Source organism: Stegodyphus dumicola, chromosome 3, assembly GCF_044657685.1.
Source record: "Stegodyphus dumicola isolate Sdum_Otavi_A_Nest chromosome 3, ASM4465768v1".
NCBI classification, from domain to species: domain Eukaryota; kingdom Metazoa; phylum Arthropoda; class Arachnida; order Araneae; family Eresidae; genus Stegodyphus; species Stegodyphus dumicola.
The window spans coordinates 159,893,381-159,912,129 of NC_140770.1; the positions used below are offsets into that span (position 1 = coordinate 159,893,381).

The window sequence follows — 18,749 nt, forward strand, 5'->3', positions numbered from 1 at the left end:
TAAGATGGTAGGCAAATGTAAATAAATACATTTACTATGAGTATAAAATACTAATATAAGTAAGACACAATAACACGCCGAATAAACACCAATTCAGAAGTCAAACAACAAAAATCAGCGTTAATCTACAAAATTTTCACAGGACTAGTTTCGATGGTTTTACCGAACCATCATCTTCAGCTGCAAAACCGCAAATGAACAAGATAGGAAATAATGTTTAGATAAGATAAGAAAGCCTGGACAAGAATAAGCAAGTGGCGCCATCTGTTGGCGAAACCAGAACTAAAACATAATTTCTCTAAAAGCCGAAGGCAAATTTGGATTGGAATTAGGATCGTTAACTAGAACAGAAAGATTTTTATGAATGTGAAATGCCTCTAGAAAATCCAGTTCTCCAATGGAAGATGTTTTTTGAATAATTTTGGCAGCAGAAAAATTGAAAGTGTGATTTTCGGACCAACAATGTTGAGCGACAGAAGTCTTCTGTGTTTACTTTTTTCTAACATATGCCTCATGTTCTTTGACGCGAAATTTTAAGGCTCTCTGAGTTTGGCCAATGTAAATTAAACCGCACTGGCAAGGAATCCTATAAATACCCCAGGAATTCATATCCGGAATGGGGTCCTTGAGTATAGAAGTTGGAATTTTATTGATGGGAGAGTAAACAACCCGAAAGTTAAATTTCTGCAAAATATGTGCAACTTTATAGCTAATTGATGGAAAGAAGGGAATGACAACAGAATTTTTATAATCTCCTAAAATAAGAGTGTGGCTTTTAGTGTGTTGAGATGAGAATTTTTTAACTGCTTGATTAATAATGTTGGGTGAAAAGCCCCTGTCAATAGCTATTGCTTTTAAATAATTTAGTTCTTCATCATGGCATTGCGCACACTCTTCACTATATCCATGTACACTGCTTTTTTCTCATAAATTAGAAAAATTTCACGAAAATACATGACAATTTTCTCAATCTTTAAACCCGGTAAAAAGAACATATATGAAATTACCTGATCGCGAAAAAGTATTTACCCTTTCCAAATATGAACATTTCCACATATAAAATAAATAAAATATCCAAAAACTTTTACCTCTAAATCATCTATTACATTATACACGTCACCAACGAATTCATACCGCAAGCATTACAAATACTTAGTATCAAAGATTTAAATTATTTCCATACACGTTTACTTCAACTGAAACATATACCAAATTCCTACAAACATAAAATTCGCAAAATAACGATCATTTAATTAAAATATCACTAAACCATGTACACGTCGACTTATTTTTACTTAAAAAAACATCCCAGAATTGCACAAAAATGGCATTGCGCACACTCTTGACTTTATCCATGTACACTGCTAAAGTCCTAGCTAGTAACCTTTATCGCCTTACCAAAATGTTGAACTACCTGTTACCATATTCCAAAGATTAGCCGAAACTTTCTTTTTCTTTTGAAGCTTGTTTTTGTTTAAAATTTCTATTTAATTTACATAACCAAGGGAACTTATTCTTCAAATTAAATTGTCTGGAAATACTAGTGAATTGTTAACAGTAATTGTTTGGACTTGCATATTACTACATCCACCTTAGTAGAAGTTGCTAAATTTTCAGAATGAGCCAAGCAGTTGCAGCAGAAGCATTCTTCAGATAAATATGCTCTTATAATCGTTCGTTTGAGCAACTTCATCATTTTCATATGCATTCTTGTTGCATTCCAAGTTCCAATTGTTTTTATGTACAAATGTTTCTATTTTTTACTTTAAACTCGATTTTAAAATATGTGCTCATGGAATTTGCCAACAATGAAAGAAACTGCAGTAAAATATCTGCAGGAATGCAGTATATTTGAGGAAAATCACAAGAGGGAACGATAAGTGTTTAGTACATAGTCAGTGTATGGTACTGAGGTTGTGATATTTTCTGATGCTTTTTAAAGCGAAAAGAGATTGCTATGCATATAGGAATATCAGCAGAGAAAAATTACAAAAGAATTTTGCGAAAAATGGGAGTATTTTAAAGTATAATTTTATTTGGTACTATTCGGTTTCGAGGGCCATAAAAAATCGCCAAACCATTGTTGATGCCAATGCTGCCAAAAATAATTGCGGCAAGAAAGGAAGTATATTAGTAAATAACTATTTAAAATTGATGTTTTAATTTAGATGAAAGGTTAATTTCATATTACTTTTTTATTATTATAATTTATATGAAAAAGGCTAAACATGACTGAATGGAAGCATAAGAGTAAATAACTATTTCAGATCATTATTATAATTTATATAAAAATTGCTAAACATAACTGAATGGATGCCTGCATCGCTATTTTGCTACCGACTTATCGCTAAAGCATAATTTCATCTCGTAATTTTCTAAAATGAATGATTGCTTTTCTTTGAAAATATTCTCGGTAAAGTGCAGAATTGCTCACTTATTTATTTACCGCTTTTTACAAGGGTTTCAAACAATTGGATTTTTGTCAATTTTCTTTTACTTTTTAAGTGAAAATAGGGGTTGATCTTTACAATATGGTAACTGGTAGTTTGGCGACATTTTGGAGGCGATAAAGGTTACTACCTGGCACTTTGGTAATAATGTGAGCAGTACTCAGTTCCGATTACGCATTATTTTGTGTGAGGGAAATGAGAGATCATGGGATATGTCATGCGATATTAATGGACGAATTACGGTTCTTTAATCGGAAAAGGGGGGAAATCGGGAAAAAATCTGGAAATTTTGTATTTGGCTTTATTCTATGTTGTGTGAAACAGTGTTCGTGAATTTTTGGATCCCATGGCCGTAACTAAAGTGAATTCGAAATGGGTATTTATGTATGTATTAATTTAATGTATGTGCTCATTTATATTTTAAGTAGTGTTTTTGAATTTAATTATATTTTAATTAAATGATAGTTATTTTGTGAATTTTATGTTTGTAGGAATTTGGTATACGTTTTAGTTGAAGTAAACGTGCATGGAAATAATTTAAATATCTGACACTAAGTATTTGTAATGGTTGCGGTATGAATTCGTTGATGACGTGTATAATGTAATAGATGATTTAGAGGTAAAGGTTTTTGGATATTTTATTTATTTTATATGTGGAAATGTTCATTACTTTTTCGCGATCAGGTAATTTCATATATGTTCTTTTTACCGGGTTTAAAGATTGAGAAAATTGTCATGTATTTTCGTGAAATTTTTCTAATTTATGAGAAAAATGCAGTGTACATGGATATAGTGAAGAGTGTGCGCAATGCCATTTTTGTGCAATTCTGGGATGTTTTAAGTAAAAATAAGTCGACGTGTACATGGTTTAGTGATATTTTAATTAAATGATAGTCATTTTGTGAATTTTATGTTTGTAGGAATTTGGTACACGTTTAAGTTGAAGTAAACGTGCATGGAAATAATTTAAATATTTGATACTAAGTATTTGTAATGCTTGCGGTATGAATTCGTTGGTGACGTGTATAATGTAATAGATGATTTAGAGGTAAAAGTTTTTGGATATTTTATTTATTTTATATGTGGAAATGTTCATATTTGGAAAGGGTAAATACTTTTTCGCGATCAGGTAATTTCATGTATGTTCTTTTTACCGGGTTTAAAGATTGAGAAAATTGTCATGTATTTTCGTGAAATTTTTCTAATTTATGAGAAAAAAGCAGTGTACATGGATATAGTGAAGAGTGTGCGCAATGCCATTTTTGTGCAATTCTGGGATGTTTTTTTAAGTAAAAATAAGTCGGCGTGTACATGGTTTATGAGTATGTGTTATTTTGAAAAACGCGTAAGGAGTATGGTATTGTGCACTTTTTCCCAATTTTGCAGTGAATATTTGTCATGATTAAGCAGTTTTGTTAGATAAAATTTCTAGCATAAGTGTAATTCGGCTAGTAGATCGTTATAAGAAGTGTTCAGTAGATAAAAAGAAGAGAAACCTGTCTTTACTTCGTGAAGACAAAATGGCGGCGGGAAAAAAAAATAGAGGGTTGCTGTAGGAGAGTTGGTCGCCAAATTTTCACCAAAAAAACGCCAAGTTACCATAATGTAAAGATCAACCAAAATAGGTTGATGTGTAAAGTTTCTCAGTGCCATTTCTGTGCTATTCTAAGATTTTTTTTTAAGTGAAAATAGGTCGATGTGCACATGGATACCGAGTATGTGCAATTCTTAAAAATGCGTCAAGCAGTGGGTGGTTCTGCACTTTACCCAAAATTCTATTGCCAACTTTTCATCATGGGCAAATCCCAAATTGTTAAATCCATAGGATATCAAAAAAGGATTTAAAAATTAAACTAGTATTTCAATGGCGTCTTAAGAAATATAGAACTATGTAAACTTACGCAATCTGAAATCAGCGCGTATGCTAGATTTGGCCCGCTGTTAAATGGGTGAGTTTGCTAAATTTGGCACTTTTGCGCATACATTTTCGCTGCAATTTTTTTACGGCTCTCAAAACGGAATAGGGTTGATCTTTAGATTATAACTTGGCGATTTTTTGGCGAAAATTTGGCGAGCAACTCTGCTACAGCAACCCTCTATTTTTTTTTTTTCCCCGCCGCCATTTTGTCTTCACGAAGTAAAGACATGTTTCTTTTCTTTTTATTTACTGAACAATTTTTCCAACAATCTACTAGCCAAATTACACTTATACTAGAAATTTTATCTAACAAAACTGCTTAATCATGACAAATATTCACTGCAAAATTGGGGAAAAGTGCACAATCGGAAACTCCATGCGCGTTTCTCACAATAACACATACACATAAACCATGTACATGTCGACTTATTTTTACTTAAAAAAAATCCCAGAATTGCACAAAAATGGCATTGCACACACTCTTCACTATATCCATGTACACTGCTTTTTTCTCATAAATTAGAAAAATTTCACGAAAATGCATGACAATTTTCTGAATCTTTAAACCCGGTAAAAAGAACATATATGAAATTACCTTATCGTGAAAAAGTATATACCCTTTCCAAATATGAACATTTCCACGTATAAAATAAATAAAATATCTAAAAACTTTTACCTCTAAATTATTTATTATATTATAAACGTCACCAACGAATTCATACCACAAACATTACAAATGGTTACAAATACTTAGTGTCAAATATTTAAATTACTTCCATATACGTTTACTTCAACTGAAAAGTATACCAAATTCCTATAAACATAAAATTCACAAAATAACTTTCATTTAATTAAAATATCACTAAACCATGTACACGTCGACTTATTTTTACTTAAAAAAACATCCCAGAATTGTACAAAAATGGCATTCCTCACACTCTTCGCTATATCCATGTACACTGCTTTTTTCTCATAAATTAGAAAAATTTCACGAAAATGCATGAAAATACTATAACTCACAAAATCACAATCATTAAATTAAAAAACACTACTTGAAATATAAATAAGCACATACATTAAATTAGTAAAAATTAGATTACAATCCTAATTACTTTAAACTAAATCATTGCTAATAACAATTTTCAAATAATATTTTAACTCCTTACATTTAGAACAACAATGCATAAAAATAATATCCTCAAATGATTAAAAATACTAACTTACCTAATCTTCTCCATAATCTTTATTACGTCGCTGCAGTACTACTGCTAATTTCTAAATCCTAAATCCAGTAGTCAACTGGAAGTCTATTCACCAAGTAATAAGAAATTAATAAAATTTCACCTATACTCAAACTACTTTCAGCAAATCACGTACCCTTCCGTACACTCCTTTTCACAAAATGTCCATTTTCACTATATTTCTTGCACGGCCATTTAAACTTCTAATATCCTTCCTTTCACACAATCTCAACTTATTATTATTATCATTAAAACTTATTATTATTAGCATTAAACTTATTATTATTAGCATTAAACTTATTATTATTAGCATTAAAAATTTAGAATTCACTTTACATAGCGCCATGCAATCCGAAAATTAATCAACGCTATTTCACACAACACACAATGAAGCTTTTCCGAATTAACCCCCTTTTCTGATTAAAGAACTGCAATTCGTCCATTAATGTCACGTTTCACACAACACAGAATATAGCTAAATACGAAATTTCCAGATTTCACCCCTTTTCCGATTAAACAACTGTAATTTGTCCATTAATGTCACATGACATATCTCATGATCTCTCATTTCCCTCACACAAAATAATGCGTAATCGGAACTGAGTGCTTCTCGCATTATTACCAAAGTCCTAGGTAGTAACCTTTATCGCCTCCAAAATGTCGCCAAACTACCAGTTATCATATTCCAAAGATCAGCCTGGAATAGTACCTTTTATTTAATAATTAAAATTTAAATTGATAAAGTAAGCTTGCACAGTGATAAGTAACTTTTACCTTTTCATCTGCAAAGTCTCCATATTGCACCAAGGTGGTTGCACTAATGTTTAAAAACCTTTTTTTCTTGTTGTTGTTAACTATAACAAAAAATATTCCTCTTTCGTGAACTTTCTCGCCAATTACTATTAGATTGAGTTTTTGGGTTAACAGTGGTTATCGTCCTCACTATAATCCTTCTTAATTGAAAGTCTGCTATAATTGTACAGGGTGGCTCAAGATAAATTGAACCTAAAGCAAGTGTGGAATACATGGACTGTAAGGTAATACTCTAGGATCTCACTCTCTTTGGCTGCATAAACTGATCTAGATCCTACTAATGAACCTGGCGACTTCTCGCACAGGCGTGAAATAATACCAGCACAGAAGAAGGGTGAAAATAACCCCTTATTATTTTCAACTGTGAACAAAAAAGGCATGTACTTCATGCCTTACAATAACACTGACAACTTGCAATGGAAACTAAGAATTTGTAATGCAATGAATTCAAGTCTAAAAGAGTAGTGCTGACTAGCACTTTACTACCGGTCTACCTCTTCTCCCAATAAATCGTTTTAGGGATTCTAAGAATGCATTAGAACAGCGGTTCTCAACCTTTCAACTTGCGCATATCATCTAAATAAAAACTGAAAAACTTAAGTACTACTGCTACATTTCACAATGATTATTTTTTAATTTCTCGATAGAAATGTTAAAAATATATTTTGCCATTTCTACAACCTATTGGCTGTTTGTATTGAATATGCATACATAAAACATATTTTAAATTAAAAATGGGTTACCATTTTTATTATCAAAATTTAAGTTATAATACTTTAATTCTAAAATTTGGTGTGAAATTTGGGCCTATTTAAGAGAGACAAATTTGTTTGTGTGTGGTCTTATTTAGTTTTAACAGGAAATTTGGATCCACTTTTAATTTTGTTCAGCATTTAAGTTTTAAACATAACTGGAAAGGAAATCCTTCTTTACACAAATAGCTTATACAAAGAGGCAATAAAAATTTAATAGCTTTATTTGAAATGCCCTTAAAGTTATTTTTCGGTTCAGACAAAAGTTAACAAGTGTATTATTTTTGACATCTTCAGCTCGAGTTCGATCAGAGGAAATTTCTATCAATTTTGTTTTTTCTTCACAAGGTTTTTGAATTTAATAGTTAAAAATACTTTTTCTTTGCATATCACCTATTTTTCTCTTGCTTACCACCGGTTGAGAACCCCTGCATTAGAAGAAAGATCCTTGACTACTTTTAAATGGATAGCATGCGTCGAAAAGCATACAAAAATGCATACATAGCATTTGAAAGACCATTGGCCATGTCCAGTTTGGTGTTTGATCGTAAAAACGTCCGGTGATGTCCACACCAATATGATAAAATTGTCTAGGATATGTAGCATGTAAGACAGGTAAATTGGACATGATTTGTGTTGCAAGTTTGGCTCTATATCTGCAGCAAATAATATATTTATTCAGGACTTTTTGAATGGAAGATCAAGCAGATATCATCCAGAAACTTTGCCTCAGAACACACATCAATAACTAAGGTACAGAATGTAATTATTTTAGGTAGAAGTATTTAATGATCAATTCATTGATGAAATGCTTTTTAGGAAGAAGAATTGGATGTTTTTTATTTTCCAGAATATTAGCATTTCTTAACCCTTTCCGACACGTTACCATTTAAAGTTTAAAAAAAATAATAATATATATATAAAAAAAAAATAATAGGCAGTCTAATTAGGCCTAGAGGAGTACACAAGTAAAATTTTGTGAAGATAGCACTTATCGTTTTAATTCTGTGGCTGTGCCCCAAAGTGGCACACTAATTGACTAGAGCTATGAAAAGAGTGCTGAAACGAGTAATGTTGTCAATGAACTGGCTGATGAGATGTGTTGAAACAAAGAATACAGACTCTCAGTTGTCCTGGATTATCGGTGAGCCCGGTCTGGGCACACCTAGGGTTTGCCGTTTGATTTTAGGCAAGATTTCAAGGTAAAAATTTAAAACTAATATAGAACAAGAAGATTAGCATACAGACAAAAAAATAACATACAAAATTTCTTTTCAAACAATTCCTTTTATACCTTAAAAAAAATCTGGAAGATTTCTTTGAAAAATGAGGGTCTTAAAAGACTAAACATGGCTAAAATATATGGACTAGTTTGTGTTGAGCTGCCATCTACTTTAAAAAAAGAAGGTTCAGAGTAACCTATAAATCCTTTTTCATTCGATTTTTCTGTGCGTACAGAAGGAAATTTTTAGGTGTGTTCAGACCAGACACACTGTGCCGTAAAGGGTTAAACAACCACCGACACCCAAAACACCTTCTTTGTTCAGAAATGGATTTAAGCAGAGGATCTTACTACTCGTTTTCAAGGGGAGTGATCTAAGTAAATGTGAAATTTCTTCCTGGAATTCAGAATGTTGAATCACCTTTAGAATTTTGATTTTTTCTTTCTCGAGTTCTTCTGTAGTTAGGAAATCTAACGATTCCTTCTTAGGATATCTAACGATTCCTTCTTAGGATGAGAACAGTTAATCAGAAATCCTAGACAGTAGGCCAAGACTCAAAGTAAATTTGGACCACAAAGAATCTTTTGAAATAATGGCAGTCTCTTTAACTTCAAAAACACATATTAAAACACTTCTTTTCTTCTTTTAAGGCAATTTCAGGAAGAGAAAGTGTTTCTAGAAATGTAAAGTTCTCTATTTCATCTATAGGTTTGCTTAACCAGTCAGGCCCTTTAAACCATTTATTACAATTTTTTAGTTGAGAAGATAAGATAAGATACCTCTTGTACCTAGGTCCACTGGATTATAGATTCCTGAAACATGACACCATTTCACTTGAAGAGTCATCGTCTGGCTCTTGGACACTCATTTTGCAACAAATGACCACTAGTAATAAAGTTCAGAAGATAGCCAAGCCATCGTTATCATTGAATCTGTTCAAGCTATGATGTGTTTAACTGGTAAAGAAAAGTCTCTTAAGACTGCATGCAACAAATTTGCTAGCAATAAAGCCGCAAATAATTCTAGACATGGCAGAGATTGGGTTTTCAGAGGCGAAACCTTTGTTTTAGAGGCAAGTAAAGAAATGATTGTATCTGAATTTTCTGAAATACATCTTGAATAAATCACGCTGCAGTAAGCCTTTTCAGAAGCATCACAGATTACATGAATTTCTAGTTTAACACTTTGTGTTTTCAATAGACATCTAGGTATTTTTAATTGTTGGATTAGAGGAAGTTCTTTGTGAAAAGATATCCATCTCTTTGTCATGTCTTCTAGGATGGATTGATCCCAAGTTAAGTTGTTTTTCTACAGTTCCTGAAGAAAGCTTTTTATAAATATAATGAAGGAGATATAAAGACCAAGGGATCAAAAACATGCAAAACTTCCGAGACAACTTCTCTTTTTGAAAATGTCAATTTGTCTTCGATTAGTGGAACTGCAAAATGAAAACGGGCATCTTTTGTACTTATCTGAATTCACGTGCATTAGATCTTTTTTTTCTTTTTTACTTGGTGTTTTTTTAAATCTTGATGGAACATTAGAATGCCATTTTTGAAGGTTGAATCCAGCTCTCTTCATCATATTCTTTCATTCATTAGCTCTAGAGCTACTTACTCTGATGAAGCACCACTCAGAAGATCATCAACATAGAAATCATTTAGGATTACATATAAAGCCAAAAGAAAATTGTTTTTCTCATCTAAAGCCAATTGCTGCATAGCATTTGTGCACAAGAATGGTGCTGATGTTGTGTTATAGGTGATTGTGAGTATTCTCTAACTGGCTCTTCAGGACTTGCTCTCTAAAGAATTTTTCGCTAATCAGTATCCTCAGAATTAACACTGACGTATAAACATTTTTTCTATATCAGCACTCGCTGCAATTTAAAAACTTCTAAAAGGAATAAGGATAATGAATAACATCCTGTATTCACGTGCCTATCATTAGAAGTTCATTCAAGGATTGTCCATATGATGACTTGGAAGAACCATTGAAGACAACTCTCAGCCTTGTTATAGTGCTGAAAGAACAGCGAAATAAGGAAGAAAGTATGCATTTGTTTTCATAGACTCAGATTGTGAAATCAATTCCATATGTCCTAATATTCAAACATAAATTTTTATATTGTTCGTATTTTTTACTGTTGAAAGATAAGGAATTCTCCAAGTATTTCAATCTGAGGAGACAGCTGTCATGGAATCTCCAAGTTGAGAAGGTGAGGTATGGAAGGGAAACCTCATGACATATCTTCCATCAGTATCTGTAGAATGCGTAAAGTGCTGTTCACAAGCTTTTTCATCATGACTTAAGAAGCTTGCGGCAGGTACCTTGTCTAGTTCCCAAAAGTTGTTTAACAATTTATTACTGACTAATTGAATGTTGTTAACCAGAACAATTGAGTTTTTCTCGCATGAGGGAACCCAGCCTGCAATTAGCCATCCTAATTGACACTGAGCAGGAAAGAGCTTTCCATCTCCCCAAGAAAGTGTCCGACCTTTAAACATTAGAAGTGTTATATCCATACCAAGAAGACTATCAATGTTTTCAATCTTGTAAAAGTTTGGATCCGCTGCGGTAAGATCAGTGAACTGTTCGGAACAAAAAGGATCCAAATTAACGTGCAGAAGCTGACCCACTATTTTCTTGACAGTGTAGACAGAAGTACCAAAGGAAGGATTTGCCATAAAATGATTTGTAAACCTAATCTGAGAAACACCATTTGTACAAGTGTTTGATGTACCCAAACATAAAATTATCACATTTTTTTTTCTTTTTTGACAAACTCAATCTTTCTAGGCAATTGCTTGTTATTAAAGAAGCCTGTCTGCCTGGATCCAAAAAAGCATGACAAGTAGCAGAATCCTTTACATTCACTAGAGCCGTGCATAGTAGCACCTGGATATCATAGCCCAAATCCAAGCAGTGGGATTTGAAATAATTTCACAACTTGCATTAAATTCATTGGTCTTAGAATTGGAAGATTCAACCACTTTAGCATTCACAGAATGAACTTTTGGACAGTGGAGTAGCAAGCATAACTGGCACCCGGGGCTTGATCACATCCATCTCATGGTATAAATTTTGCTCCCCAATGGTTATGCCATATTCCTGTTCACTCAGTTCACATTGTCCAGGACTGGTTTTCTGGGCATGAGGGTGAACTTTCACATCTACCGTGGCCACCAAAGTCACCAGATATCAATATTATTGAACCTTTGTGTGGGCTATTTAGGAGAGAAATCTGCATGAGCACTATCCACCACCATCACCATCATCATTAACTGAACAAGTCAACGTTTCACAGGAAGAAGGGTACAAGATGCCCTTGCAAAGCATATAAAACCTCTATTTATCTATTTCAATAAGACTGCATTTTCATGAATGCCAGCGGTTTTCCCACACCATATTACTTATAGCAATTTGTTTTATTCCATTGTTTCCATATATTTGTCAGATCCTTGTATTTATACTCTACAAGAGTAAAACAAACAAGAAAGTATTACCATTTGTCAGCAGGTATAATAAAAAAAATTACGTCAACAGAATTTTGGCGTTGGGAAGGACTGGATTGGACTCAAAGCCATTAACTAAACAAGATAAGTTTTTGTGAATGTGAAAAGCATTGAGAAAATTCAAATGCACCAATGGAAGAAGCTTTTTGGGTAATTTTTAGAGACCAAAATCAAAATTATGACTAAATTTCCAACTATGATTAGCTGTCGAAGACTTGTTACTTTCGCCTTTTCAGACATAAGATTCCTGTTCCTTGATGCGAAAGTTTATAGCTCTCTGAGTTTGGTCAATATACTTCAAACCACACTGACACGATATGTTGTAAATTCACCAAGAATTAATTCGGTCCGAGGTTCGAATCCCGCGAACGGGCTGGCTTGCATGGGCGTTTTCGTGGTTTTCCCCATGTGTAACGTGTATACGAGCCAGTTTCCCTTAGAAAGTCCTCCACGAAGGCATCCCTCCTCTTAGGCAGATAGCCCTCGAGGCTTTGCCATAATCACACACACACACACACCAAGAATTAAAGTCATAAATGGAGACTTTAAGAATTGAATCAGGCGTTTTATTGATAGGTGAGAAAATGACTTGAAAATTGAACTTCTGGAGAATCTGCAATTTTGTAACTTGCAGAAGGATGAAATTAAAGCACAAAAAGATTATTAATGCTGTTTCTAATAACAGAATGTCTTTGATGGCAATATGAAAATTTCAAAGGCTTTATCTATGACCATGGGGGGAAATCCTCAGTCAGTGACAAATATATTGTATATTTGATTTCAGTAACAAGCAAAGGTTCTGAGGAACAAATTTTGAGAGCATGAAATATACAATAGTAAAAAAACCCTTTTTTTTTTTGCTTAGCCAGCTGACATGACTTAGTGTGGGGCAGTCAAAAAAAAAAAAAAAAAAAAAAAAGGTTTTATAGTAAACAGTACTGTTGAAATCAGATTAGTTGTGGATTATAAGAATACCTAGGAAAGGAAGGTCATTGCCAGATTCAGTTTCTAAAGTGAACTGAATTCGAAAGTTGTCAGTCGAATTTATAATTGATAAAATCTGTTATAAATCTTATTTATTACCATTAGAAAAATGCAAAAATGTCTTCTATATAGTGAATCCCGAAAGGAAAAGATACTCTCTCAAATAATTTTACCTCAAATTATTGTATATGTAAATGTCAGCAAGTAACAGGACTGAGAGGATTACCCATAGCTAATTCTGCAATTCGCTGATAATATTGGTTTTGGAACACAAAGTGGATTTAACTCAAAGAGGCTTTAGTAAGAGAAATTAACTCTTCAATTTCAGTGTGTGAGAAAATTATATTCTTAAAGCCTAGTTTAAAGACATTTTAGTGCTCCTTTGACTGGAACATTAATGAATAGAGATTTAATGTTTGGGGGAAAAGAAAGAAAACGGGAGAACTGGGAGAGAAATGATGGGTTTTTTTTTACATTGATTGTTTTGATTGATTTTCTTTCATTATGATTCATTTCATTATTTTAATTGATTTTTTTTCATCATTCACTTTTTGATTGATTTTTTCTATTATGATTTTCTTCTTTAGTCTGCAAAAGTTATCCCAAAAGCTTCTTCCATTGGCGAATCTGATTTTTGAAGCTTTTTCACATTCACAAAGAATTATCTTGTTTAGTTAATGACTTTTAAAGTCTAATCCAGTCTTCGCTAATGGTTTTTAATTTCTATCAACTTAATTTTGTTTTCATTACTATATTTGCTGACAGTTGGTGCTACCTTATCATTCATTTTACTTCTGTGTGGTATAGATACAACAATGTCTTTCCCTTCATTGCAGATTTTTTTTTGCTCCTGATGAAGAGGCATCTGAACCAGTTTGCCCTCAAAATAAGTAGAATTGTTGACAAAAATGCCAGACACAAGGTTCTTGCTTTGTTAATTTTATGTTTTTCTTCAGTGTGTTTCTCTTCTGTCTTGATACCAAAAATAGCTTTTGTTCATGTAAGAAAATTATATCTATGTTTTTATGGAAGGGAAAATGTTAATCTATTTCTGTTTTCCCTTTAAACATAAAATTTACACATGTATATCTAATTTAGCAGAATATCGGAGGGCCCTTAAAAGTATTGGGTCTCTATGCAGATGTATTCTTTTCATACCCCTTTATACACCACTGTTTATACATATGGCAACCATCCAAAACATTTTGAGTTAATGCTTTAGGGACATCATGTTCAAGCAGAATAAAGCATTGATATTTTGATTTTTCAAGATCTTGAACTTTTATTCAACAAAATATATATATTTGGTTTGGTAAACATTTAAATCTGTGTATTTCATTTCATAAGTTGAATACTTATTCTGGTATATTAGCTTATTACCTGTCAAATGCAGTGGCAATTATTTAGAATAATAAAATATAACCAAAATAATTACGAACCATTTTCTCATTGGTTTAGCACTTAATTAATGAAAACACGGTTAAGATTATCTTATTTTCTAAAATAAGTTTTTAAATAAAGAATAAAATACCTGTCTGACAGAATGCATGCTTTTAAAAATGAAATGTTATGTAATCATTTATTAAATAAGAAATACCAGATGAGATTATTTTTATCTTGAGAGCTTATATAACAGAAATATCTTTCTTACCTAGTCTTTAAGTCATTTTTTTTTTAAATGTGTAAACACTGAAATTAATTTATCTTTATATATTTCTAGTTCAAGGTTTAGCTGTTATGTCTGTAGATCTGGGAAGTGAGTGGATGAAAGTTGCTATAGTTTCTGTAAGTAATATTAGATTTTTGCTCATAGGATATGGAATAATTTGTGTCCAGTATTATAACAATTTTCTCAACCCTCTGAGCGTGCAGGTTTTTGGATCTATCAAGAAGAACTATGTTTAAACAGCACTTTTTAGCTAAATTTGTGTTATTACTTATTTTAGTCTGTTTTCATAAACTTGCATTCATTAAGATAATATTTATATTATTAAAGTAAGAAAGAAATCAAAATATCTCTAATTATACACTAATACATATACAAAATCACAAAAAATCTCATTACCAGATAAAGCCAGTCATGGTGCTCAGAGGGTTAATATGAAATAGTATTGATGTGTATGCATAAAAATAAATTCTATTGCTAGAATTTGTATTGAAATGTTATATAATGAAAATAATCATTGTCATAGGTTTCATTAACAATACTCACCATATATTAAGAATTTAAGATGTTTTAACGTATTATGCTGTTTTATTTTAAAAATAGAAAAATACTAGTTAGATTGCTCATAAATTTTATGCAATATATGGACAAAGTACTGTTTCTAATGATACAGTTTGAAGGTGTTTGAGAAGTTTATGAATGGAAATTTTAACCATCCTCTGTAAACAAGGGCCTGTTAAAAAAAGCTATGGCTGAAAATCTGTGTTATACTATTTAGGAACTATTCGACAATCTAAATACATTGCAAAATCCAAGATCCAGAATTGTCTGGACTTTGGCGATTCTGGATTTTGGAAATTTCTGAAATTTTAGATCATCAGTTTAAATAACATGTAGAAAATTTATAAAAATATATTATTTATTAATATTTCTTTAAGAAAGAAGTATTTTTGCTTAAAAAAGGATTTTTTTCTGAATCACCACCATATGAAATTAAAATGTGACTCAAAGCTAAAATGGTGATATTTTCAGGATCTAAAAACATATTACCGATATTTGTCATTAATTTCATTAATTGGTTGATGATTGAGGCATTGCCATTATAGTATAAGACTTCAGTTATATTATCTTCATTTAGCACTTTTTCTGATATTCCATTAATCAGAAATTTTTACTTTTTCTTGTATGTTCAAAATGTCCTTTAAATTTGTTGCTCTTACCATCATCATGAAATGTGATAGTTGGCTATAAATTATGCCACGCATTTAAAAAAATATCTGTAAACATTTCCTGTCTAAAATCATGCAATGTCCCTTACATCAGATTTTATACGGAAATATTTCTAGGATTCTTGGATAGTGTTATTTCATCATCGATTTTTCAAAAAACTGTTTTATATCTGTATTTCAGTGCATTCAAAATTCTGACATCCGTAGGCTAATCGACAGATGTGCAGTTTTCGGTAAAGAGTAAAACAAAGATATTATCATTTCATAAAACTGTAATTTTGGTAAGATTAACAACAGATGGAACAAAATGATAAATTGGTTCAAATTAGAAAGTTAAGGGAAGTGTAGAGTTTGCTATATTGTTTGAACCTTAATTCCTTGGAATCTAATTTTCTCCTTTTTTGCTTGTATGCCCAGTATGAGCAACATCCCACTCCAAATAAATATGTCTTGGGGCTTTACTTATTCTTTAGATCAGATAGAAAAATGTTAACCCCCCAGCTGCTCAAGGGTTGACAGTGTAATCATGGCTATTGTCAGTACACTGCCAATCGGTATATTGTCATTGGTTATGGTGCAATTCCCTAGTCAGTAGGTATTTGAAAGTGGCATACAAAAGTTTTGGTTGGTCCAATGTTAGTCAGTATTTAAACTATGTGTTAACACGTTACTGACCAATCGCCCATTAATCAGCTTTTTATTGCAAACACCTACTGACCAACAGCCTATTAATTGGCAACACCTACCGACCAATTGCCTTTTTTTCGGCAACGCCTACCGACCGATCGCCTATCAATCGGCTTTTTTCAACAGCGCCTACCAACCGATAGCCTATTAATCGGCTTTTTTTTGCCAATGCCTACCAACCAATACCTATTAATTGCTTTTTTCTTGGGGCTACCTAAAAAAAAAAACCTATCAATTGGTAGCTATGGCAATAAACAATTGCCATTTGCTATATCATCTGCATTTTATTATTAGTATTGAGGTACATTGCTCACTTGTATTGAGTGTGTTGCTTTGTAAACTCTCACATTTTCACACCATTTAAAAAAAAAAATTGCCATTCACGATGAGTGAAAAGAATGGTACTGGAGAGTTTTATTTAGACAAATTATCAGATTGTCCTGACAGTTATTCAGAACAGATAGAATCTGCGGCTGAGCGGTCGGTAAAGTGTTAAGTAGCATCAGTAACTTCAAATAATCACCAAAAATAAGTGGTTATTATAGTTACTAAATACATCCTATCTATTTACAATTTAGGGCCTTAAGCTCTGGAAACACTCCTAAATCATTCTGTATTTTCCCATAATCTGGTTTAAAGAAATCTAATGCAGGCACCACATGTTTTCCTTGTACGGAATATTAAATTATACGCTTTTTTTTTGCTGCATTATCATTTAAACTTATTTCCTCGAATATCAATAGATATCTCATTCAATTAATTCAGTTTTCACTTCACAGTAAGGTAAAAATGGATAAAAACCTCAAAATATCTTCATTAAAAATTGAAAAATATAGAAAAAATAAACACCAAATACAATTAAAATAATTAAAAACATCATTTTTATAATTAGAGTTTCTATGCAAAAACAAGCCAGCAGGCTATGGCAGATTCGGCTAGCAGGCAACAAAGCAGATTTTTTTAGTGCACAAAACTAAGTTTCATTTTGGTCCATTCAGCAAAAAGACACTGAAGGTGCAGAAACTGACTTAATCCATTATTCTGCTAAGTTTCAAATGTAAACAAATATAGTTGTTGCGGTAAACAAAATTAGGTTTAGCTGCACTTAAACAGCTTTTAAATTGTTGGTAATTCTGCAGCTATTGCATGCAGATTAACTAAAAACATAAAAACCTTAACTGGAAATCAAGAATAACACAATTCAATCATTTTTTAAAGTAAAAAAAAAAGTAAAAACATAAAAACCTTAACTGGAAATTAAGAATAACACAATCATTTTTAAAGAAAAAAAAAAAAAGACAAAATAACTGACATATAAGATTAAAGAAAACTGAGCTCACCCAACCCAGTAACACATTGAGTATATATACATTTGGTGTGGCTGATTGCAACCAAAAAGGAAGATGCAAAACTACATGTTATAGCAGTCCTATGAACAAAATTTCTCTGAGGCTTCTCATTTTTGAGTTATGAGAGATACATGAAAAATTATCTTCTGAATCCATTTTAATTCAGTTTTATAATCCATTTGGGGGGAAAAAAAGAGTCCTTTATTTCGTCCTTATATAGAAATGCCACACAAAAACACCATTCAGTTGCATTGGATATTGGTCAAAATTGATATTTTTTTTGAAATATGATACCTGGAATTTTTCATGATTGCAATACTTCCTTTACTTTGTACAAGGAAGTAAAAAAGTGGGTACTTTTTAGTTATCTTTATTCTTTCTGAAAAATTGCAAAAAAGTAGTCATGAAGCTAAGCAATATGTAGCCAAAATAGTTAGTAAATATGTCACTAACAAATACTTATGTGGAAACCCAGGTATGCATTGTGGCATTTCTGTTTTGGCTGATACACAATGAAGTTGTACAGATTTCAAGCTTGTACAATTGTTTGATGCACGTTAAAGTGAAAATTTATCACTGTGTACCTGCGCAAAGCAACAGCTCAGAAAAGAAGGATTTCTGGAAAAACGTTCTTGCTTTTAAAATTTTATTGATTGCTTTTACTAAAATTCTTTGTGTGTCGCCATTTTGAAATTATTTCCTATATTAGCATGGCAAAAATTAGTCTGCAGCAAGTTTATGAATGCTTTTCAAAATACACAACAAATTCACTGTATTTTGGTGGGAGCCTGGATAATAATAATAATAATAATAATTTAAAAAAAACAATCAGGAAAATAGGTATTGAAGTCTCCTGAAAGAGTGCTCCTTTGTTCCAAAACTAATTGATGCTTTTATGCAGCATCTGCAAACTATTTGAACT

The 18,749-nt window shown here is 32.0% G+C and overlaps 1 protein-coding gene across 2 annotated transcripts in view; it reads left to right on the forward strand.

Moving 5' to 3' along the window:
* Grp170 (hypoxia up-regulated Grp170 co-chaperone protein) overlaps window positions 1-18,749 on the forward strand; it is a 100,768-nt gene that overhangs the window by 4,014 nt on the left and 78,005 nt on the right. For both annotated transcript variants that reach the window (XM_035364251.2, XM_035364252.2), the window contains exon 3: window positions 14,617-14,681. In XM_035364251.2, the coding sequence (XP_035220142.1) occupies window positions 14,617-14,681 (65 nt within the window). The remainder of the gene's footprint in view (window positions 1-14,616; window positions 14,682-18,749) is intronic.